Source organism: Schistocerca nitens, chromosome 2, assembly GCF_023898315.1.
Source record: "Schistocerca nitens isolate TAMUIC-IGC-003100 chromosome 2, iqSchNite1.1, whole genome shotgun sequence".
Lineage (NCBI taxonomy): Eukaryota > Metazoa > Arthropoda > Insecta > Orthoptera > Acrididae > Schistocerca > Schistocerca nitens.
Window position 1 is genome coordinate 775,786,152 of NC_064615.1, and position 25,150 is coordinate 775,811,301.

Consider the following 25,150-nt stretch of genomic DNA (forward strand, 5'->3'; position numbering starts at 1 on the left):
CACTTTGCGCACAACTGTTTATAACTAATACAGTTCTCCTGTGTCGGATGGCGTTCAAAGACACAGAGAGCACGTCTCCACAAGCGAACCACATCGCGGCATTATTTAGTCCACCGGGGGACTGGGAAACATCGCAGTGAGACAGAGGTTCAGGGGATGGAACATTCTGCGATGGTAAGGATAATATTCGTAAGGTACTCTACCTGATTGTCACTGCTGTGGGAATGTTATCCGTCGAAGGTTGCCGGGAAAGAGTAGAGCTTCCAGTCAGCTTCAGAAAGTTGCCAGTTGGTCTTGCACACAGGGGAGACGAATTTGCATAGGAATTACGCACATGAAATGGTCGCTGGAGTATGTGTAAGAGGACGGCGCAGGCGGGACACGAGTTTGCAGACGAAGGGCGCAAAGGAAATGGTCGTTCGAGTATGTGTCAGGGGACATACCACCCTAGAAGATGGGCAAGCTGTGCTGTACAGAAGAAGATCCAGGAACGAGAATGTATGGAATCTGAAAGAAATGTGGGTTCACCAGTGTTGAGAGAAATGGGAGTAAGCTGGTTGAGAATATCCGCCATTTGTGTAGGTTCTCAGAGAGTCCCAAATGGAATAGTGAGCGTTGAAGTCTCCATGTATCAGAAAGGGTTGAGACAGCCGAGTGGTAAATTGCAGTATGTCTGCCCTGGTGAGCTTAGAGGATATGAGTATGCAGGTATTACAAACAGAAAAGGGGTAATTGGGGAGAGAAATATGGACAGCAACAGCTTGTAGCTGGGTGCACAATGAAATGGTTTGGCTATGGATGTCGTCCCGAACGAGCGTCAAGACTCCCCCATTAGCTGGACTCCCTTTCTCAGAAGGCAGATTGAAAGGTACTAGAGTGAAATGTACGACGTCAAAATGGTCTTGAGGGCGTAATTTCGTTTCTTGGAGGCATAAAACAACTGGGCAGTGCGATCGCAATAGCAACTGTAGATCTGCCTGGTGTGATATGATGCCACGAATGTTTCATTGGAGAACAGCCATATTAGATGGCAGCAGATATTTCTCTTATAAGGGGCAGTTACTTTGGTGGCTGCTGAGTGCCAGATTCTGACTGCGTACTACTACTATAGGTTTCTGAGGTCGGAGGAACCCATTATTTCTTAAGAGGCACTTAAACCACCATGGGTCGGCGAGCTGACTGCAGGGTGGAGAATTGGTAATTCTCAGCAGTGAAATGGGGGTCGAACAGACAGAGGTGTCACTAGTGTGTCTTTTTTAGAGGCCCCATAAGTTGGCGAAGGGGAAGAAAGTCTGTCTTTGTTCCATTTATTAGTGCCTTTGCGTTTGTCAGACATGAACCAATACGTTTGCTGACTTTACGGGCGCAAAGAGTAATCTTTGAAGTATTTCTTTTTAAATTTCCATTCTTCTGGTTGCGTCACAAATTATTTTACTGGAGTGGGCGAAGGTGTTTTTGGAGTGCTGGGCAACTGTAGTGGACAGAAGTGAGGACGTTACCTAAGAAATAGGCGATTTCATAATCGTAGCACTGAACTGGATGTCGTTGGTCTGCGTTGCAATATCTTTCATGGGCTGTAACATGGTAACACCAGTACTGTAACTGCCAGATAGTGGTATGCGAGATTATCGACTAGCTAACATTTTACGTTTCTAGCATTTGTAGACTTAGAGAAAGCTTTTGACAATGTTGACTGGAATACTCTTTCAAATTCTGAGGGTGGCAGGGACAAAATACCGATAGCGAAAGGCTATTTACAATTTGTACAGAAAGAAGATGGCAGTTATAAGAGTCGAGAGGAATGAAAGGGAAGCAGTGGTTGCGAAGGGAGTGAGACAGGGTTGTAGCCTCTCCCCGATGTTGTTTAATCTGTATATTGAGCAAGCAGTAAAGGAAACGAAAGAAAAATTTGGAGTAGGTACTAAAATCCATGGAGAAGAAATAAAAACTTTAAGGTTCGCTGATGACATTGTAACTCTGTCGGAGACAGCAAAGGGCTTGGAAGAGCAGTTGAACGGAATGGACAGTGTCTTCAAAGGAGGGTATAAGATGAACATCAACAAAAGCAAAACGACGATTATGGGATGTAGTCGAATTAAATCAGGTGATGCTGAGGGAATTAGATTAGGAAATGAGACACTTAAAGTAGTAAAGGAGTTTTCCTATTTGGGGAGCAAAATAACTGATGATGGTCGAAGTAAAGAGGATATAAAATGTAGACTGGCAACGGCAAGGAAAGCGTTTCTGAAGAAGAGAAATTTGTTAACATCGAGCATAGATTGAAATGTCAGGAAGTCGTTTCTGAAAGTATTTGTATGGAGTGTAGCCGTGTATGGAAGTGAAACATGGACGATAAATAGTTTGGACAAGAAGAGAATAGAAGCTTTCGAAATGTGGTGCTACAGAAGAATGTTGAAGATTAGATGGGTAGACCACACAACTAATGAAGAGGTACTGAATAGTATTGGGGAGAAGAGGAGTTTGTGGCACAACTTGACTAGAAGAAGGGATCGGTTGGTAAGACATGTGTTGAGGCATCAAGGGATCATCAATTTAGTATTGTAGGGCAGCGTGGAGGGTAAAAATCGTAGAGGGACACCAAGAGATGAATACACTAAGCAGATTCAGAAGGCTGTAGGCTGCAGTAGGTACTGGGAGGTGAAGCTTGCACAGGATAGAGTAGCATGGAGAGCTGCATCAAACCAGTCTCAGGACTGAAGACAACAACAACAACAACAACAACAACAACAACCAACAACCAACAACAAACAACAACAACAACATTTTACGACCAACATTGAGAGGTGCCGTTTCTTTCACCTAGATCTCTTGCACCGCTCGCTCATAAAGGTATAAAAGGGATTCATGGCACGAGACGGCACAGTTGCCAGTATAAATGCTGCAACAAGGAGGAGATGGGCGATCTCCCTACCACATTTTTCTGCGTTTTCACAGGAGATGCAAATATGGTTATAACGCCGACATTGGTAGCAACGCATTGGGTTCGGTGTGTAGGGTCTGACAATTATGACTTCATAGTCTGTCTTGATCTTCAATGGGAGGGCCACCCGATCAAACACTTTGAAACGGCTGCGGGTAGGCGCTAATTCTGCATCGACCCTTTTCATAACCCGATGGACTGCCAGTGTGCCCTGATCACAGAGATAATGTTTTATATCTACCTCAGTTAAACCATCAAGCAGCCGCGTTTGTACGACACTATGTGAAGAACTCCGTTTTCGGTGGGCCTCTAAGCGAACAGTATATCTGTGGAAGAGCATAGCTTTAAGCAGTTTTGGGGCTTAAAAGGCACTGTCTGTTTAGAAGCAAAGTTGCATTGCCTAATCGAGTGCAGGACTCTAGTTGGCCTGTAATTGTGTCCACAGCTTTCTGAATGATGAATAGGTTCACTGAAGAAAAGTTCTGACCACCTCCTGCGCATGGGATCACAAGGAATCAGGGTGCACCTGGAAGAATCGTTGTGTCTTTGGCCTCATTCTATTTCCGTTTATTTGATTGAGGTGGCATCAGTGGAGTTCATGCACTCCTTTGGGTGAATCCCCATGATTACCAGCATCTCCAATGGTGTGCTCCTTACTCACTCTCCTCCCCCCCCCCCTCCCCGACAGTTCTTTCACAAAAACTTATTTCACATATTACTTTATGTGATGGATTACCTACTCCTGTTTCTACATTGCAATTGCACTTAAATGGTGAGACTGGGTCATCTATTTCCGTGTGTTCAATTGCTACTCTCCAAGGTGAGCTACAACCACGATTATGTCTGTTTTAGGTGAACCGCTACCTTTGCGGCACAAACATTGTTTGCTAACGTGGACATCGCCTTCATGTTGCTCGTTCTGTTTATGACAAACACGGCACTACCACTGCTTATCCATTTCTATCCTACCCATCAAATGTTAAGTGAACAAGTTTAGAACATGCCCTCATCGCTAGCTGCAGAAACACGCTGTATGTTGACTAAGAAATGAAATCAATTTTCAAGGAAAAAAATGTATTATTGCTACCTTCCAACTCTCGTAAAGCAGCACAATAAGTTTTCCGTGTTGATCATTTATGTTGTCGCAAGTACTTCAATAGATGTTGATATAAGCCACCATACAAAATACAGCGGATGGTAGTTTGCCCCATTATTAATCACAACTCCAATTGTTCAGCCAAGTATGAATCTAGGGACGTTAACTACAGTTACGTGTTTCCGTGATCTGGTACTTAACTTCCTATCATGAAATATGAGATTGGAATAGTAAAACTATTTACATGTCATTTGAGACAGCATTTCTGTATTTATATAACAGCCTTTCGCGACAAGAACGTTGCATACTTTAAAAAAATTCACATTGCAGTTATGGAACAGCCAGGTAAGCCCTCCAACTGGAAAAGAATTTGCGAGTTACAATCTTTGCACACGTTTTACTTTCGTCCTTTGTTTTCAACCATAGCTCTGTATTGTGTCGCACTATTGTCTTGCATTCTGATTTCATTGCAGGCGCGTTTCGCTATCAGGGAATTCTCCGCTATACAACCGATCATGTTGGCCCTCTCATTTAATCTAACTTGATAATATAATCAGTAGTTGTTCATGTTACTGAAACTCTTCGGTAGAACTGCAATGCAAAACCACCCGATTACGTTTTACACAATTCTTATCAACTCTTAAAGGTCATTAACGCACATAGATACCGTAGTAGGGTTCTGAGAAAGTGAATGTTCTACAATGCTTGCCATTATGAGAGTCAGTGACCTCATGAGTTTTTGAGCTTTGTCTAACACAGACTCGAACAGTGATACATTATACCTCTGTCCATTCCAGTGCTAAATATCTACTGTAGATATCTACAAGATGACTTTAAATGTTAGACATTATGTCCATCTTGCTTCCTTTGTCAGGTCAGGATCATCTTTAAGATCTCTTTAACATCTCGCTCTCTCAGACCTCAAGCTAGTGATACACCACCACCAATCTTGCTGATGGCCCCAATTTCGCGATTAAAATCGTTAAGTTTCTTCAGTTTATATCCAGGTGAAACTACTCATTGATTGTTAGATCCCTTAAAACTACTAAACTGCGCTGATACTGATTGCTAAATTTCATCCGTTTTTCTAAACGGTTCCAGATATTGAAACAGAATTAAGATCGAGTGATTTGGTGTGCCACTTGAGGTGCAGTAGAGTGTCAATTTTCACTGAACAAGGAACGTGTGCGTGCAAGCTCTGCGAACATGGTTGGTCGCGTGGACCGTACAATACTTCTGCGCAAGTTGGAACACGGATTACAAAAAAGGCTCAGCAATGGTTCACTTCATATGTGGAAAGTAGGAAGCCGAAGGCTGTTCGCTGGTGTCAGTAGAGAGCGAATAGGTTTCGATATGACTGGGGTGACCGAAAGTGGGGTGACGTGCAACGGAAGGGGGGGGGGGGGGGCTGACAGGAGTGGCCACAGTGCTGCGTTAGGACCCATTGTTTTTCTTTCACAAAAATGACAGATGACTCAAAAATATTTCTCTTTGCAGAAGAGAAGTGTTATTTTGAATGACGTGAAACGTAATGTAATTAATATAGCTAATAGCATAGTTAGTGACATCAGCACGTGGCTTTCAGGGAACCAATTAATGCTGAACTGCAACAAAACGCAATGCATAGTGTTACTGACAGATTCTTGTAAAAGCGAAAATTTGTTGCTCCTAAGCTGATCCACCAGTGCGTGAAGGCTACCATTTTAAATCCTAGAAGTGAAAGTAGATGGACGACTTTCTTGGAAGGATTACGGCAAATATCTTCTACATAATCTGACTGCTACTATCTCCAGTGTCTCTAACACCAAAACGTGAAGGCTTGTTTACTTTGCGTACTTTCATCCTATTATCTCATATGGTGTTTTATTTTCGCTCGACTCTGAACACTGCCCAAGAATATTCTTAGCCCAGAAATCAATCAGGCTGATCTGCGTTGTCAGTTCGCGAACTTCGTGTTGGCCATTGTTCAGGTGGGCGAATTCTAACTCTGGCGTCGCCGTACATACATTCCATCATGAGCTCTTCTGTTGAAAATATTGACTCGGTCAGAAGAAACTGCTATTTACATTCAGTGAACACTGGACAGAGAAAGGATTTGCACGTCGATAACACTTTCTCAGACATTGTACAAGAAAGCTGTGCAGTGTTCAAGTTTCTTTTTCAATAAGATTCCAGTAGAACTGAAAAAAATTTAATGATAAACCGTAACTATTCAGACGTAAGTTGAAAGGTTTCCTTGTAGCACGGTCCTACTCTGTACAGGAACTCCTCTTAGTGTTTCAAAACCTTTCTCTCAAATGCGTTATTTATGCGTACACTCTTAAAAGTTTATTCGTTTTCTTTTTTGTTCGTAAATTTGCTAATCATCCGTCTGTAAACTATGTACTGACTCGTTACATAACCAAACAGCTGTGGCTCGCATCTTCCAACGGAACCTATGAAATAAACAAATAACTAAATGAATAAACAAATAAATAAATAGGCTGTTATCTTGGGAGACAGGAGCGTCCGCAAAATTCTCTTCGTGAATTTTTGAAAGAAATAACACTGTCACCGAATTTTGAAATGAACATTATGATTCATATTTATGATAACCCGCGCGAATGGGCACCGGCATTCCGTTCGGCACTGAAACCCATTACCATTGATAATGCATGACACTCGTCCCCACTAACGGCACGAGCCATGGCACTTTTTTCCCCTCTGCTCTTCAAATCGCTACCCTCACTCGCGTTTCGTCCACTATCTATCACCTGATGGACCGTGTTAATGCGTAGCCTTACCCAGACGCACGGACAACATCACAGCCCAGCATCCTGTGATCCACTTACTAGATAACTAACATGTTTACGGAGGTGACAGTAGAACTTTTGGTTTGGTCACCACGTTGGTGTGGGCGTGGAGGGGCCCCATCTCTCTTTTCGTCCCCAGTCCATGTTGGCTATTATCTTCTTACCACGACAACTCTTACGCTGTCACGTGGCCTGAGTGTGCTACACCAAACATTGTAAACACTTAGGATCTTCCGCACTCGTTTAGGGACAACTCGGAGAACTTTATTTACACTGATGGTGGGCACAGCCAAACACGATAGCTGCTTACTGCTATTCCCTCACGTCATCAGGATGACCCATCTTACCGCGCTCATTTCATGTCATACTACCGAAAGGCATGGACGAGTGCCTGGGGCTAATTCCACACCACTTACAGTGCTCTAAAGCAACCAATGTGATCCTTTAGAGGTTGAAATCGAACCTAGTACAGAAAGAGACAGCTAGCTTAGGTGTTGGAACCGCGCTGAAAACTGACGAGACGGTCTTATAAAATTAAGGAGATACTTCGCCGCAGTGGTACTGTATCTTCCATCATGTCCTTGGTACCGAAACTGCAGATACAGTGGAAACTTCACATACAGTGTGAATACCATGACTTCGATTCAATCGTGATATATTCCGACAAGATCTTTACCGCCCCAGCATAACCATACCTTTATGTGAATGTGGCAGTAAGGAACATGTTAATGACAATTCTTCGGCTGCGATAGAAGGTGTCAAGAAACTATGAAACTAATACAGCGTCTGATGTCCTCTGTAAATGATTTACCGACAATGTTTTACTCTTTTAGCAACGAAGACAAAGGTGTACAAGCTCCTATATGATTTTAAAATAGTCCAAACAACAGCATAGGAAGAGAGATTTTAAGAAATTACAGTTGATTTCCATACATCACTGGCGTAAGTTCGGTTTAAATGGATGCAGCATAATGATAATTATGGTTCCGAGGCTGTCTGCCAGGGTGATGCACAGAGACCATTAATGACTTTAAATAACGTGAGAGTGGGTGCCGGAGCAGATGAGAGGCCATAAGGCCTGCTGCGATTTTGGAGTGATAACAGCCCTTCGTGAGAGGGCAGATTGATTGCGAAACGTCGGATTTAGCCGACAGGGCGGCGGCACGTGCGCCCATTGTTGACCATCCAGAGTAGAGTTGGGCAACACTATTCTTTTTCCCGATTCGATTCCTACGATTCAATCTCACATTGCGAATCGATTCCTACGATTCGTTCACGATTCTTTCACGATTCATTCTAGCCTGCGATGGCACGATTCTTACGGAATACAAAAAGTTCTACATCTTATAGATGGCAAGACATGCCAAATTGTCAATGGGGTTAGAATCGAACTGTCTCATGATAAGATATGCCAGAAATAGTTTATTTATGAGTAAACATGCATATGACGTTACAAGTGTCATTCTCGATTTATACGTGTAATGCCTTAATTGATTAAAGGTCACGTTTGATTTGATTGCATCTATTGTTTTATTTCAGTATGCCAGGAAAGAGGAGTCGATTTGTGCGAAAGGTAGGCATCGACATTCGTGAGCTACTGAATTCGTAATACAGTATTCTACTGGTACACAACGCTGCTAAGATGGTGTGTACCAGTTACATAGCTCCGCTCGCGCTTGTTTTAGCTATCCTTAAAGCAAATCTGCGTGTTGAAGTTTGGGTGTGACGATTGTAACAAAATATAGTCGTATCCTGACTTAGCTTTGTTTATTTGGGTTGTGAACTCGTTAACGACCTTTGTGTTTCTATTGGTTTCTGCTGATGTTGCACATGCTGTATACCGAGTTTTGGACGTATCCGTTGTTAGATAGGGCCCAGAGGTATAGGTATAGATATCGGTACAGTCCCCGGTCAACTGCAATTTAGTACGAGTGCTATTTTTCCCCCCTCTCAACTTTCGATCGGCCTCGAGATGGAAACTGCTGCAAAAATCAAAAATGTTTATTTGCGAAGTTTAGCTACACCTTCCAGCCACTTCTCTGTACAGACACTAATCCGACTTAGACATTAGTCGTAGCGCGGTACGAACTTTCGAATACCGTCGTGATAGAAGGCAGCCGCCTGTGCTTTCCCACAATTCCCTACGAGGTCTGCAGCTCACTGTCTGTGCGAAAAATGCTGTCCTCCATAGGAAGTGGTTCGTGTGAGTAGAGAGATGAAAACCAGAGGGAGCTAAGTCCAGGCTGAATAACGGGTGATCACCCGCTTCCCACAGTAAATGCTGCAGGAGGGGCATCTTCGCACCTGCAGTGTATGGCCGAGAAATGTCATGAATAAAGAAACGGATGACAGTTGTGTTATGTAGCCTTCGTGAAAGCAGACGGAACCCCTCACAGCAGGCACTTCACATTTTGCGGGAGACGTTGTTTCAAGCATCTTTACACACTCAGTGTGCATTTGGAACAAAGTGCAACGTGACGCGATCGATGGGAATACTAGAGATCTTGTGCAACAAATTTGTAAAGCTTCGTTGTGTTTTCACTGAGCTTTTAATTTCGCGACCGATCGGAGGTTAAAACAATAATAACCCTCATATAAAATAGATTACTGAATCCGCACACGCAAGCACAATACGATACTAGCTTTTGACACCCCCTAGTAGCACAGGCAACTTATACTATCGCAAGGAGTGACTAACATTTTGAGCAATGAATTTACCGAAGTACAAGGTGTATCAAAAAGAATCAAACGAATTTAAAAAGTCGTAACTACAGTACTATGTTATTTGAGATACGTGCGTGAACAACGTACTGTTGGAAAGAGAAAACTCTCGAGTTTTACATGGTTCCCGCTAGATATCAGCAGTGTGCGCCCATTTCAGTTCTAGTAAAAATGGTGTCGGGACAACAGAAAGCATTCTGTGTTCTACGTTCGGCGCAGTGCGGGTCAGTAATAACTGTTCAGCGTGACTTACGTACTAGGTAAGGTGTGGATGCTCCTACAGCACAGAGCATTAAACGATGGCATGAACAATTCCGAGAAACAGATTGATTGTGTGAAGGCAAATCGCCGGGCCGTCCCCGAGTGTCTAGCACAGACATCAAACGCATCCGCCATAGTTTCACAAGGAGTCCGCAGAAATCCGTTCGCCGTACAGCCCCCGATGTTCGTCTGGCGTGTGTTGCGTCGACGTTTACACATGAAACCACCAAAATTCAGCTACTGCCAGCTCTTCGTGAAGGTGACAAACAACAACGTGAAGAGTTCTGTAATTTCGTTCTTGACAAGATGTACAGTTTTTTTTCCACGCTTACTGTTTGGTAACGAGGCAACATTCCATTTAAATGGAAAGATGAACCGTCGTAATGTGAGAATATGGGGGGTACGGAATAACCACATGAAGTTGTACAACATGAGAGGGACTCTCCAAAATTTATCGTGTTTTGTGCAGTTGCACTGGAAAAGGTGTATGGTCCATTTTTCTTTGCCGAGAACACTGTTACAGGAAGCACATATCTCGATATGCTTGAGAACTTTCTTTCCTACAGTTGGAGACTTACTCGAACGGCTTCATTTATCAACAGGATGGGGCACCGCTACTTTGGCGGATGGAAGTGTAGGAATTTTGAAATCGAAGGATTACCAAACAATGGATCAGTCGCACTGGACCGAATGATTCAGCCTCCGAAGTCACCGGACCTGGCGGTATGTGTTTATTTCTTGGGGGGCGGGGGCTTATGAAACAATGTTTGTGCGCCTCCGTTACCAGCAGCAATGAATGAATTGAGACATCATCACATAACAGCAGCTGTGGAAGCTGCAACTCAAGACATGCTCGCTGCAGTGTGGAAACAATATGAATACCGCGTTGACATACGCTGTGCATCTCAAGGGGGCGTACTGAACACCTATGAAAAGGTATGAAAAAGAAGTGAGAGTTTCCCGTTCATGAAGAAACAAAATTCATTGTACATGATGATCAAAAAGTCAGTATAAATTTGAAAACTTAATAAACCACGGAATAATGTAGATAGAGAGGTAAAAATTGACACACATGCTTGGAATGACATGAGGTTTTATTAGAACAAAAAGAAAGTTCACAAAATGTCCGACAGATGGCGCGTGAAAGATCTCTTGCGCGCGTCGTTTGGTGATGATCGTGTGCTCAGCCGCCACTTTCGTCATGCTTGGCCTCCCAGGTCCCCAGACCTCAGTCCGTGCGATTATTGGCTTTGGGGTTACCGGAAGTCGCAAGTGTATCGTGATCGACCGACATCTCTAGGGATGCTGAAAGACAACATCCGACGCCATTGCCTCACCATAACTCCGGACATGCTTTGCAGTGCTGTTCACAACATTATTCCTCGACTACAGCGATTGCTGAGGAATTATGGTGGACATATTGAGCATTTCCTGTAAATAACGTCATCTTTGCTTTGCCTTACTTTGTTATGCTAATTATTGCTATTCTGATCAGATGAAGCGCCATCTGTCGGACATTTTTTGAACTTTTGTATTTTTTTTGTTATAATAAAACCCCATGTCATTTCAAGCATGTGTGTCAATTTGTACTTCTCTATCTACATTATTCCGTGGTTTATTAAGTTTTCAAATTTATACTTACTTTTTGATCACCCAGTACATGTTTATTAGTTTCAGGAGTATAGACATGTCAAATCGGATGATTCTTTTTTTATACACCTTGTATTATTCCATCTCCCATATGGCCCTCAACGGATCGAGACAGCAACTACGGCTAAAGGCGCAAGAAGAGGAGGTACTCACGACCCTGCAGCCGTAGCGCTCGGCCAGCGCGCTGGCCACGGGTCCGGCGAGCAACGGCATGGCCATGAAGAGGCCGCCCACGCTCGCCGTGTGGCTCTTGGCCTCGCCGAAGACGCGCAGCAGATCCACGAAGAGCACGCCGAACGTGAAGGTGACGCCGTCCGCTATGAAGTTGGTGGCGAACGCTGCGAAGACGACGACCCAGCCGTAGCCGCCGTCGCTGTCGTCCACCTCCTGCTCGTCAGGCTCGGCCGCGGGGTCCGGGCCGGCCGAGTACTGATTGCGCAGGTCGCGCGACCGCTGCTGGTGCTCATCCGAGGACAGTTTGTCTTGCTGGTGTTGCGTCTCCATGGGCAGCGCCGTCTCGGGCACCGTCCACAGCCTGCTCTTACTGAGGCTGCTGCTTCGACTCCTCGTGGACATGGCGGCAGCGAGCTGGCGGCCATGCGGGCTTTCACCTGCACAAGTGGAAATAGTAGTAGTATTACTGTAAGAAGCAGCATGAGAAGAGAAAGGAGAAGCAATACAAGAAGAAAAACGAGGATGAGGGCGACGACGACGAGAAGGAGGAGAAAGGAGGAGGAGGAGGAGGAGGAGGAGGAGGAGGAGAAAGGAGGAGGAGGAGGAGAAAGGAGGAGGAGGAGGAGAAAGGAGGAGGAGGAGGAGAAAGGAGGAGGAGGAGGAGAAAGGAGGAGGAGGAGGAGAAAGGAGGAGGAGGAGGAGAAAGGAGGAGGAGGAGGAGAAAGGAGGAGGAGGAGGAGAAAGGAGGAGGAGGAGGAGAAAGGAGGAGGAGGAGGAGAAAGGAGGAGGAGGAGGAGAAAGGAGGAGGAGGAGAAAGGAGGAGGAGGAGAAAGGAGGAGGAGGAGAAAGGAGGAGGAGGAGGAGGAGGAGGAGAAAGGAGGAGGAGGAGGAGGAGGAGAAAGGAGGAGGAGGAGGAGGAGGAGAAAGGAGGAGAAAGGAGGAGGAGAATAGGAGAAAGGAGGAGGAGAATAGGAGAAAGGAGGAGGAGAATAGGAGAAAGGAGGAGGAGAATAGGAGAAAGGAGGAGGAGAATAGGAGAAAGGAGGAGGAGAATAGGAGAAAGGAGGAGGAGAATAGGAGAAAGGAGGAGGAGAATAGGAGAAAGGAGGAGGAGAATAGGAGAAAGGAGGAGGAGAATAGGAGAAAGGAGGAGAATAGGAGAAAGGAGGAGAATAGGAGAAAGGAGGAGAATAGGAGAAAGGAGGAGAATAGGAGAAAAGGCGAAAAGGGGGAGGAGGCGGACGGGGGGGGAAAGGGGGGAAAGGGGGGGAAAGGGGGGGAAAGGGGGAGGAGGCGGACGGGGGGGGAAAGGGGGAGGAGGCGGACGGGGGAGGAAAGGGGGAGGAGGCGGACGGGGGGGGGGGAAAAGGGGGAGGAGGCGGACGGGGGGGGGAAAGGGGGAGGAGGCGGACGGGGGGGGGGAAAGGGGGAGGAGGCGGACGGGGGGGGGGGAAAAGGGGGAGGAGGCGGACGGGGGGGGGGGGGGGGGGAAAGGGGGAGGAGGCGGACGGGGGGGGAAAAGGAGGAGGTGGCGGAAGGGGGGGGGGGGAAAGGAGGAGGTGGCGGACGGGGGGGGAAAAGGAGGAGGTGGCGGACGGGGGGGGAAAAGGAGGAGGTGGCGGACGGGGGGGGAAAAGGAGGAGGTGGCGGACGGGGGGGGGAAAAGGAGGAGGTGGCGGACGGGGGGGGGGGAAAGGAGGAGGTGGCGGACGGGGGGGGGGGGAAAAGGAGGAGGTGGCGGACGGGGGGGGGGGGAAAAGGAGGAGGTGGCGGACGGGGGGGGGGGGAAAAGGAGGAGGTGGCGGACGGGGAAAAGGAGGAGGTGGCGGACGGGGAAAAGGAGGAGGTGGCGGACGGGGAAAAGGAGGAGGTGGCGGACGGGGAAAAGGAGGAGGTGGCGGACGGGGAAAAGGAGGAGGTGGCGGACGGGGAAAAGGAGGAGGTGGCGGACGGGGAAAAGGAGGAGGTGGCGGACGGGGAAAAGAAGGAGGTGGCGGACGGGGAAAAGAAGGAGGTGGCGGACGGGGAAAAGAAGGAGGTGGCGGACGGGGAAAAGAAGGAGGTGGCGGACGGGGAAAAGAAGGAGGTGGCGGACGGGGAAAAGAAGGAGGTGGCGGACGGGGAAAAGAAGGAGGTGGCGGACGGGGAAAAGAAGGAGGTGGCGGACGGGGAAAAGGAGGTGGCGGACGGGGAAAAGGAGGTGGCGGACGGGGAAAAGGAGGTGGCGGACGGGGAAAAGGAGGTGGCGGACGGGGAAAAGGAGGTGGCGGACGGGGAAAAGGAGGTGGCGGACGGGGAAAAGGAGGTGGCGGACGGGGAAAAGGAGGTGGCGGACGGGGAAAAGGAGGTGGCGGACGGGGAAAAGGAGGTGGCGGACGGGGAAAAGGAGGTGGCGGACGGGGAAAAGGAGGTGGCGGACGGGGAAAAGGAGGTGGCGGACGGGGAAAAGGAGGTGGCGGACGGGGAAAAGGAGGTGGCGGACGGGGAAAAGGAGGTGGCGGACGGGGAAAAGGAGGTGGTGGACGGGGAAAAGGAGAAGCAGAAGTAGCATTAGTACAAGAAAAAGTAGTAATAGTGGTAAAATTAATAACACAAGAAACACACAGGTCACTCCTAAAGACTGGCGCAATATTTTTTTTTTTTTTTTTGTTCTACAACTCTGCTACTCACAGAGGCTACAAACATTCTTGCCGATTGAATTCAAATTTAATTCCACCAGTTTCGCCAAGTCGCGCTGTCGTAGCACCCTGTAAATATGGCTGTTGCACTTCACTTCATGTTCGTCTGAAGCAACGTGGGCACTGTTATTAACTTCCTGCATTAGGAGGACAAGAGAACGACAGAAGAGACTGAGGACGTCGTGTGGGAATGACGCCGCTGATAACTACAGTTAATTGTCGGGGGAGCAGATTATCTGATGAAAATGGACACGCCAGTAATTGGAACCTTCAGTGCAAGGATAAACTGAGCACAGAGTCGTGTAAATGTGCAGCGTGTTCACAATCTGATTTTGGGAGACAAACACGTAGCAGCGAAAGAACTGTCAATCCGGGTGCAAGTAGGAGGAGGAGGAGGAGAGGGAGAGAGAGAGAGAGAGAGAGAGAGAGAGAGAGAGAGAGAGAGAGAGAGAGTGTGTGTGTGTGTGTGTGTGTGTGTGTGTGTGTGTGTGTGTGTGTAGGGGGGGGGGGCGTGCGTGTGCAGACCACAGACAGTTGAAGTTTTAAGTAGTCTGCGCCAGGAGGGTTTCAGAAGTGTTAACAGATGACCATTAAGAAACACGGGGGACAGAGTGCAGCGAACTTTTGGAACAGTAGAAGAATTCTGGAGATGGTCTCTTTGCAAGAATTGTGACGGGAGACGAAATCTGCATGCATCACTTTGAACTGGAGACGAAAAAGCAAAGATGGAATGGCATCATGCAAACTCGCCAAACAAAAAGAAATGCGAAACTGTTCCTTCAGAAGGAAAGGTGATTGCTACTGTGTTTTCAGATTCAAGACTTGCTTGTGAACGTTATGCCAAACAGAATCACTATCAAACCTGAATCATGTGGCAACCTTTTAAGTTCAAACCCTAATGCATCGCGCTCGACATCAGCGAAGACAATGTTTTACTGTTGCATGCTGTCTGGAAACAATACTTGTACCCTTTTTGTGGCCTGTTTTTCGAATATAAATAATTTCATATTTTATTCTGTGGTTAAAGAAACTATGAATTCTGTTGAAAATGCTTGAACGTTTAGCTTTATGTAATGATACACTGTGCGACAACACACGACCAGTATTAATATACCACATACTATTTTGTAATGAACTGGTGGTTAAAAGAGCCTGGACTTTTGTGAATATATTTAGTGCAATTGTTCGAATATATTATGGTTGGTAGATATCAAATACTTAATTGACAGAATTAAGTCCGATTGTGGACGAGTTTCGAACTGTGATTGTGCCTAAAACTTTTAGGAATTATTACAACTGATTTCAAGAAGTTTCAGGTACATGTCCAGCGTTATTGTTGCAATTTTGCTGAACGTCACTTTTCATGTTTAAAGACGTCCCACTCATGTCGTATCAACTGAAGTGGAGGGGAGAAGTCTATCTAAATTTGCTTTTGCTCTCTCATCACAACATGGAAGACTCTCATTGTGCATGTAGTGATTTTTACGTCAGAGGCATGAGTCTGGGACTCCTCTCGCCGGAGTATGAAGCCTTGTATTAGGGCAGCCGGAGTATGCAGCCTTGTTGTGTTAGGGCACAGTTTCCTACTTGGAGGCGGGAGGTCAGCATCACTTCGTCCTGTGAGTGTCTGACGGACGCGTTGTTCACACAGTCGGCTTCACTGACCGCAGTTTATTATCCCTCACGGGCAGCCAGCCACCCATCCTCCCGTAGCTGCATGGCGCCCTAACTCAACACTAGCCTTGACTGAAACGGCAGCACTGTGTCGTTCCCTGCAGATCATCTTGAATGCACCGAACATTATGGTGTGGAACTTCCGCATTACATACACATTTCATTTCTAGACTAAGTTTTGTTAGTGTAGATATATGAAGTGTAACAATGAAATTGGCGCGACGAAAACCTCTCACTGTCCTAAACAATTTAGGCGATTAGAAACTATTTCGTCAACAAACTAGTCATTCCAACGAAAACTTCAGCAATTTGACAACATGTGGTGGGTGCTCGGAAGTCCGCTAAGTTATTTTCAAGACAGATAAAAACAAAGATTCGGATGAAAGCTGTTAAGAACAATATATTTGTATTATTTACAAAACTGGTGGGTCCTATTTTAATAGAATATCAAGTGAGTGTAGCGCTCAGTGATGGTTACCCCTCCAAGTGAAGCGAGGCGATACTTTATCCTGCTGGGATCGCATTTCCGTTGCGGCCGAGAGTACGTCGTGAAGCTTGTGTTATATGTCAAGCAAGCCTACCTCGTGTATGATAGGTCAAATAGGTTGCCTGAAACAGCAATCAATTTGCAGTTCCGGCGGACTTGTTCACGTCTCCTTAAACTGGTTTCATAGTCCAAGTGCCCATTGTAGCACCAAACTGGACACGTAATTAATTGCAGAAAAATGGAGTAAATACTTGAGTATTTTCGGATAAATTGTGTAGTTTAAGTGAATCAAACATTAGATCCATCTAGAGATTTTAATTTGACTAAAATGTTTCAAAGTAATTTGTATTATGAAATAGTGATTACATGTGAAACGTTTTAAAAATACCACATATTATGTCTTGGAAAATATAGAAAGCGACGAATTTATTTTGTTAGCAACAAATCTGATGGTGTAAAATATTGTTAAGACGTTTTAGAGCAAGATTATGGAATAATAATGTTGCGTGCCATTCGAGAGTTGACCCTAGCTATAGCTCGAGAGACTAGAGACTAAGTTACAATTGGACGTTACATAAATGGATAAAGTTAGTGATACCAACTTTGTAATTCAACAGCCTTTATGAATTAATATCTGTCAATCATTGTGAGCTAGTAAAATAACGTCAGCAAGGTATCTGAACTTATTTCGACGTCGTCTTACACTGAAAGAGGCCAATCAAAACTAACACTGCCGTTTCAGTTGCCTTCACAACTATTTTACACTACGCTGTATACAGCCATTGGATGCGTTTTTACTCAACGTTGATTTATTATTAATCTTAGAGAATTAAAATAACATCGTCAACTGGTATGAGATTGGAATGATATTACCCAGAAGAACCAATGTGGATATTTTAAATTTAACTTCAACTTTATATAATCAGAGCAGAAACTCGTTTCTTGGTTGCCCCTTTTGTTTTAGAACTGTTGCTCACATTGTATCTACTGTTCGAACTTCAGGAAGAAGTCACTGGAGACAACACTACTTTGTTTTGGCTCAATATTTTTGTTGAAAGGAAACAAGCTGAGAATTTTGACACATGTGATCAAAAAGGCAAGCTACTAGGAATTGGAAAGAGAGCATTTAATATTTAGTATTAGGATAATGAAGGATGGAACCTTAAGTTTCTCTAGTAACAGAAAAATAATATTCAGGTCAGGAGGGGTGACTGGTCCTGGAGTATCTGGAACTGTTGAAGTACTGCGTGTTTTGAGGAGAGTCTTAGGTAGAAAGGGAAATAGAAACCTGCACATTGAAAGAAAGCTGTAGATCTGGCGTTTCCAACCTTGTAACTTACCTGGGCCACAATGGAAGTAGAATAGTATTATGGCCTGCATATAACATACTTAACACTACTAACAATAACCTCGAAGGAGGGGAGGGGGAGAGGGAGAGCGCAAATTAGTATCGTGTCGCGGAACTGCCAGACTGAAAATATTCAATTTATCGTAGCTTTTCCTGTTGGTGACAAAGAACGCACAGGTAACGGTATGTAATAGTTTGGGAGAAGCTGGTGATGCCCTGCTAAAGAAGGTTCTTTAGGACGATAATAAGTGGGTATAATCAGAAAATCCAAGCAGGGATTAAGGGAACTACTTACACAAAATCTTAAGGGTGTTTAGAGGAGATAAAGAGAGACTGTGTGACAAATCACAGGTGCGCCGTTCACCGCCAGAGGGTCCATGAAGGTTTTGCGATAGTGCTGTTCAGAAACGGTGTTCAGTCTGCCGTGTGACATGGTTTTAGAGACATTGTTTAAAATTTTGTCCGGTTACGTTAATTCACAACTGGCACCTGCGTGCTAATAATTGTCGAACACGTTCAAAGCGAGCAGGCTTATTAAGTTTAACAGTTGCAGTATCAGCCAAACGGGCAACAAGCTCTTGTAAAGCTCGTATCTGTGTCTCGTGCACCAAACGCTTCAGCTACCCTCACAAAAAGAAACCCATAAGAGTGAAATATCTTCAATAAGAATTCATCACACGGCAGAAACTTCATGGACCGGTCGCGGGAGAACGTTCCACCGGCGATATTTTCGTAACAAAGCTTTTCTTTTTATCGCCTCTAAACACTGAGCTTTTGTACACGTATTTTAATTACACACGGTATTGTTGAGTGAAAGAGGATTCTCAAAGACCCTTAATCAGGATGTTAATAGCCAACTAGACGAAAGGACATTGAACTTTGTAATAATTATTCCATTTTTAACGAGCTCTACTACTGTATCTAATTTTGAGATGGGCCAACTGTTAGTTCCTAAATTTAAATTTTTATTATTCTGTGCTTTTAATTTCTGTGCTCTGTCCAGTGAAATTAAGTTTTAAGATTTCTAAGCAATATTACATTTAAATATGCATCCATTATTGGAGCTTGGGCGTCTACTCAACAGAACAGTGGTCAAACACTGTTCATAATGTGGGTCTAAGTCACACCAAGTCTGGGACATATTGCTCCACAAACTTATGATACACATTCCGTGTAAAAGTCTACACTCATTAGAAACATAATTTAATGATTCTTAATCTTATACAATTGTAAGTAATCAATGGAGAACTGGAAAGTAAATGCATCTGTAAGAATGAATCTATCAACCTCAGATGATAAAAACAAACAATCCAATCCACCAATGAAGGCACCTAACGATTCGGGTTTCGTCGTTATACAGCGTGTTTCAGAAGTGATGGTCAATATTCATTGATATAACGGGAGTGATCATTCGAAACAAAAAAGTCAAGTAAACAAAGGTTCTAAAAATCATACTTTGAGAGCTATGAGCAATTCTTGATCTTCGATACTGTGAAACAAAACCCTTCTACTGCAAGCTCTTTGGTTTCCATATTTTGCGATGATGTTCTACGGAATAAAGCAGAAAAAAGTCCAGTAAACATGTGCTCTCAAATGCATACACGAAAGTTATGAGCACTTGTTCATTCGAAGAGTTGTGTTTCAAAGTATCGAAGATGAAGTGCTCATAGTTCAAAAGGTATGCGTTTTAGAGCCCATATTTACTCGACACTTTTGTTCAAATGATCATTCCTTTCATATCCCTGAGTATTGATCACCACTTCTGAAACACCCTGGATCAGGTACTAGGTGGTTCAGCTGTCTTCCCTAATGGGGTCTTCGAAGGTGGCTTCCCATAACTACAGTCGGCCGGAGTGGTCGAGCGGTTCTAGGCGCTACAGTCTGGAACCGCGCGACCGCTACGGTCGCAAGTTCGAATCCTGCCTCGGGCATGGATGTGTGTGATGTCCTTAGGTTAGTTAGGTTTAAGTAGTTCTAAGTTCTAGGGGACTGATGACCTCAGAAGTTAAGTCCCATAGTGCTCAGAGCCATTTGAACCCATAACTACAAAATAATCACGCCGAAGTATACCGAGTCACTAAGGCAGCGGAGCAGCTGAGAAGCCACCGCAATTGGAAGCACCTTTCAATCTGTTTAACAAATGTATCCAGTACGAAAGATTCTAATTGTCCGAGGCGCTTTACAGCAGACCCAAAAAAAGGCAGAGCTGGTATTCTGCAGGGCACATGGACACGTTAGGATGTGGGGAAATGATGCAGCCGACAGAGTACGCAAGGAAACATGTCGAAGAGGCAGTGTTATTCAGTGTTCGGTCCCCCTGCACGCTGTCATCTCGTTGATGGACACACAGATCATGTCTCAGTGGGCAGATGAGTGGTCGGCGGTGGTAAAAACGAACTGCAGTCAATCAAACCAACCACCCAGACATTGCAAACCTCATGCCAGCCACAGCAACTGAAGTAAGTGATGCTCACCAGGTTAAGTGTAGGACATTTTCCAATCAGTTTCCTTCTCCGCCGTGCTGATCTAGCAGTATAAGGAGCCTGCGGAATACCGCATTTGATACAACATACTTTAACTACATGTTTTTCATGTGTTGGCTTACTGGCAACCTACTGGTTAGCTGGAGACCTGTCCATCATCCTAGCCGAAAAATGAAATGAAATGATCGTACGGCATTGTTGGCCGGGAGACCCCATGCGGGGTGTTCGGCCGCCGAAATTGCAAGTGTTAAGATTTTGGCGAAATGTTGGACCTCCTGCAGAAAGCGTTGGGGAAAGGTGTACAGGACGACGAGTGGGCTGTGGGCAGTGGAGAGAAAGTGGCTGTCAGTGGCGATTGGAAATTATAAATGCGATGAAAAGAATGTGTGTGTTTATCACAGTTTCGGGTTACAATGTGAGTCTTCAGAAATAATGAAGTTTTACCATATATCAGCGTTATGCGCGACATGTGTGGTTGGCAAAGTTGAGATATTCCAAAGGAACAGCGATATTTCAGGACGAAGTCTGAATAAGAAAGACATAACAAGAGCCCAGACGTAGACGATAGCCGTAAGGGGAGGCACAAAGCCGTTTGTCCTAGAGCAGGAGCAATACAGAAGAGCAGAACGTAATTCGGAAGTGTGTATCCACGCGCAAAAGCGGCAGTTTGATAGGCCCTCACTTGCCTCTCTATTGGTTAGCAAAAGAATGCTGGGCTCTGTACTGCCTTTGGACTTCGGTCCATCAAGTCAGCATTCACAAAGTCACGAGTACTTGGTTACAACGAATGGATATGGAAAATAAGACTGAGGAGAAACTAAAAGACGATGATGATAATAATGATGCAGTATATATAATACTACTACTACTACTACTACTACTACTACTACTACTACTAACTAAACCTAACTCTGTCCGAACAGGCCTTAGAAGGCCGAATAGTACCAATCGGCCGCCGTGTCATCCTCAACGCACAGGCGTCACTGGATGCGGATATGGAGCGGTATCATGAGGTCAGTACACCACTCTCCCGGCCGTCTGTCAGTTTACGAGACAGGAGCCGCTACGTCTCAATCAAGTAGCTCCTCAGTTTGCCTCACAAGGGCTGAGTGCACCCCGCTTGCCAACAGCGCTCGGCAGACCGGACGGTCACCCAGCCAAGTGCTAGCCCAGCCCGACAGCGCTTAATTTCGGTGATCTGACTGGAACCGGTGTTACCACTGCGGCAAGGCCATCGGCCACCAGCACCATCAATATTACATAATTACTTCATAGGGCTTATGGCCTGTTTAAAGTCTTTCAAATGAACGTGGCCTGTTGAAAGTCCTTCAAACGAAAGCCTCTTGCGAGACTTGCGTTCCTTAATCTCACTTATAAAATCGGGGAAATTTGACCTACAGTTTCTACAGTTTAACGTGGAATCCGAAGCTCGTGTCGTTTCTGGCGACTCATCACACAGAGTGAAGGCTTGGTTCAAACGCAGAGTGACAAATCCAAGGTCAGGATTCGATTCCGCGACCTCTTGATTTCTAGTCATTCGCTTTAACGTTAGACTACCAGACCCGACAACGGAAAGATGAGAAAATAATTTGTAGTGTACCACGTTGCGACTGGAGCCAGTAAGCTCTGAGACAGGGGCCGCACTGTCTAAGTATTCAGCCACTCATATAAGATGCGTGTCATTAACACGTTTTTCCAAACGATTCGAGGATTTTAATACATAACGGTCACATATTTGAAATCGACGTGGCCTGATTTTCCGGGCAGGTCTGCTAATGCGTGTTCTTGGGGAATCTTTACAGCAATTTCACTTGTGAAAAGAGGCATTATTGAAACCCCAACACGTATGTTTATATCCACTATGGACGCTGGTGACACTGTGCAGTGCCGTCCAAAATTACGTCCATCCACTATGCTGCCAAAATGAGTGGTGTCAGTTTCACTTTGCATATAAGTCATATGAATTGTTGCACTGATCTAGTGAAATTCTTCGACCTCTAATTTGGATTTCAATTTCTCATTTATCTCTTTTCACCTCTCGCAATAATTGTTGATGTGGAAAACACCAATTTGCACCATGTCGTCCTATAACTGGGTCAGTCAGTCGGAAGGTCGGAGGAAGGCAACGGCATTCCACCATCAACAGGACCATTCATAGTAATGCACTATGGTGTTCACAACCAATGTCTGGATTGATGGTAGCTGTACCATGCTTTGGGACACTGAGTACCAGTTCAACTACCCTGTCTCCGTGACTCACGGAAGAGGCGGTGGTACTTACCTGCATCTACAGGCAGCGGTATCTCGGCTGTGGACAGATGGGACCGTGCAGTCTGCGACCGTTCCCTACAGGCTCCCACCCCAAAGTGAGCAGAGCGCACGCAATGGAGACGCGCCACGGGCCGTGATTTACCGCTGTTTGCAACCGCCGCTTATATATGGCGTTTGCATGGCCTCCTAGCCTCCCCCGGACGAGAAGAGTTAGGGCAGCAATCACATGCAGGCTGCTCCTGGCCCGTGTCAGTTGCGCAAAGGTTTCTCTGGGCATATGCACCAAGGCTGCGTCACGTCTACGTCATGATCACGCCCGCCATTCACGTAAGCACAGTGAAAATATTAGCTCTACCGACACACTGCTGGCGCGAGAGTTTAAGTAACATACAGGGTGTGTTCATAAAGTAATGCAAGTGTTGTCATAACAAAATATTCAAGACATATATGCAGACTGCAGCGACGAATGAAAATTTGTACCAAGGCCGGGATTCGAACGTGGCTCTCCTTGGCACAGTGGTTTTTCATTTGTCGTTTCAGTCTGCTTATATACGATTGTTGCCCAGAAAGTAAAGCACCGTTTTTTTTTCTCAGCCAAAAACAATGCTACTGCTTCAGTCCTGAGACTGGTTTGATGCAGCTCTCCATGCCACTCTATCCTGTGCAAGCTGCTTCATCTCTGAGTAACAACTGCAACCTACATCTTTCTGAATCTGTTCAGTCTATTCATCTCTTGGTCTCCCTCTACGATTTTTACCATCCGCGCTGCCTTCCAATACTAAATTGGTGACCCCTTGATGCCTCAGAACATGTCCTACCAACCGATCCCTTCTTCCAGCCAAGCTGTGCCACAAACTCCTCTTCTCCCCAATTCTATTCAACACCTCCCGTTAGTAATGTGATCTACCCATCTAATCTTCAGCATTCTTCTGTAGCACCACATTTCGAAAGCTTCTATTCTCTTCTTGTCTAAACTATAAATCGTCCACGTTTCACTTCCATACATGGCTACACTCCACACAAATACTTTCAGAAACGACTTCCTGACACTTAAATCTATACTCGATGTTAACAAATTTCTCTTCTTCAAAAACGGTTTCCTTGCCGTTGCCAGTCTACATTTTATATCCTCTCTACTTCGACCATCATCAGCTATTTTACTCCCCAAATAGCAAAACTCCTTTACTACTTTAAGTGTCTCATTTCCTAATCTAATTCCCGCAGCATCACCCGATTTAACTCTACTACATTCCATTATCCTCGTTTTGCTTTTGTTGATGTTCATCTTATATCCTTCCTTCAATACACTGTCCATTCCGTTCAACTGCTCCTCCAGGTCCTTTGCTGTCTCTGACAGAATTACAATGTCATCGGCGAACCTCAACCTTTTTATTTCTTCTCCATGGATTTTAATACCTACTCCGAATTTTTCTTTTGTTTCCTTTATTGCTTGCTCAATATACAGATCGAATAACATCGGGGATAGGCTACAACCCAGTCTCGCTCCCTTCCCAACCATTGCTAACCTTTCATGCCACTCGACTCTTGTAACTGCCATCTGGTTTCTGTACAAATTGTAAATAGCCTTTCGCTCCCTTATTTTGCCCATGCCACCTTCAGAATTTGAAAGAGTATTCCAGTCAACATTGTCAAAAGCTTTCTCCAAGTCTACAAATGCTAGAAACGTAGGTTTGCCTTTCCTTAATCTATTTTCTAAGATGAGCCGTAGGGTCAGTATTACCTCACGTGTTCCAACAATGCTACGAATGCTAAACGTTACGTATATATTATTGGAAGTCTCCTGAGTGAGCGCGCCAAGTTTTCGTCACTTCCGACAGATGACAGTTTCAAAATGGCGTCTGTAGGTGTTGTACGTTAGAAGTAACGTGCCCTCATTAAATCCCTCACTCAAGAGAAAGAAAGTGTGGGGAAAATTCATAAATGCTTGTGCAAAGTCTATGGAGCATTTAGCACAGTTAGTCGCTGGGCACGGAGGGTGAGGTCATCAGAAGACGGTTCGACGGAGATTCACGATTCGCAGTTGTCGGAGAGACCATCCACGGTTGTCACACCTGATATGTTGCAGCGAGCTGATTTAGTCATTCGCCATTAAATGATGCCATTCATGGAAGACATTTTGAGGACAATGGCGAGGTGATTCACAATTTAAGCACTGGCTCCGCCACCAGGACAAGGATTGGTACCGAAAGGGCATCCACGGCTTGTTTCGCACTGGAGGAAGGCCATAGATGGATGGAGATTATGGGGGGAAAATAGGGTGTGTAGATAAAACACCATTCTTTCGTGGAATTCTCAATAGAGAATTGTTGAAGAAAACGAATGCGGTGCATTACTTTCTGGGCAACCGTCATATATAATTGTTTGATAATTGAAAATTTTTCTGGTACCACGTAGTTTCATTTGAATGTTCAGGAGACTTACAGATGATTAGAACTCTTAGAAGAGCACTTCACCCGCCACGCCCCTTGTGCATCAGCATTTTTTTTTTTTCGGCAACCTTCCCAATGCACGGTAGGAGTCCTGGAAAGTCTCGACGAGACCCTCGTCCAGTGT

The 25,150-nt window shown here is 45.2% G+C and overlaps 1 protein-coding gene across 1 annotated transcript in view; it reads right to left on the minus strand.

Moving 5' to 3' along the window:
* Positions 1-25,150, minus strand: part of LOC126234623 (monocarboxylate transporter 13-like) — a 148,038-nt gene that overhangs the window by 74,565 nt on the left and 48,323 nt on the right. Inside the window, exon 2 of the mRNA XM_049943352.1 lies at positions 11,615-12,072. Coding sequence (XP_049799309.1) covers positions 11,615-12,037 — 423 coding nt within the window. The 5' untranslated portion in view covers positions 12,038-12,072. The remainder of the gene's footprint in view (positions 1-11,614; positions 12,073-25,150) is intronic.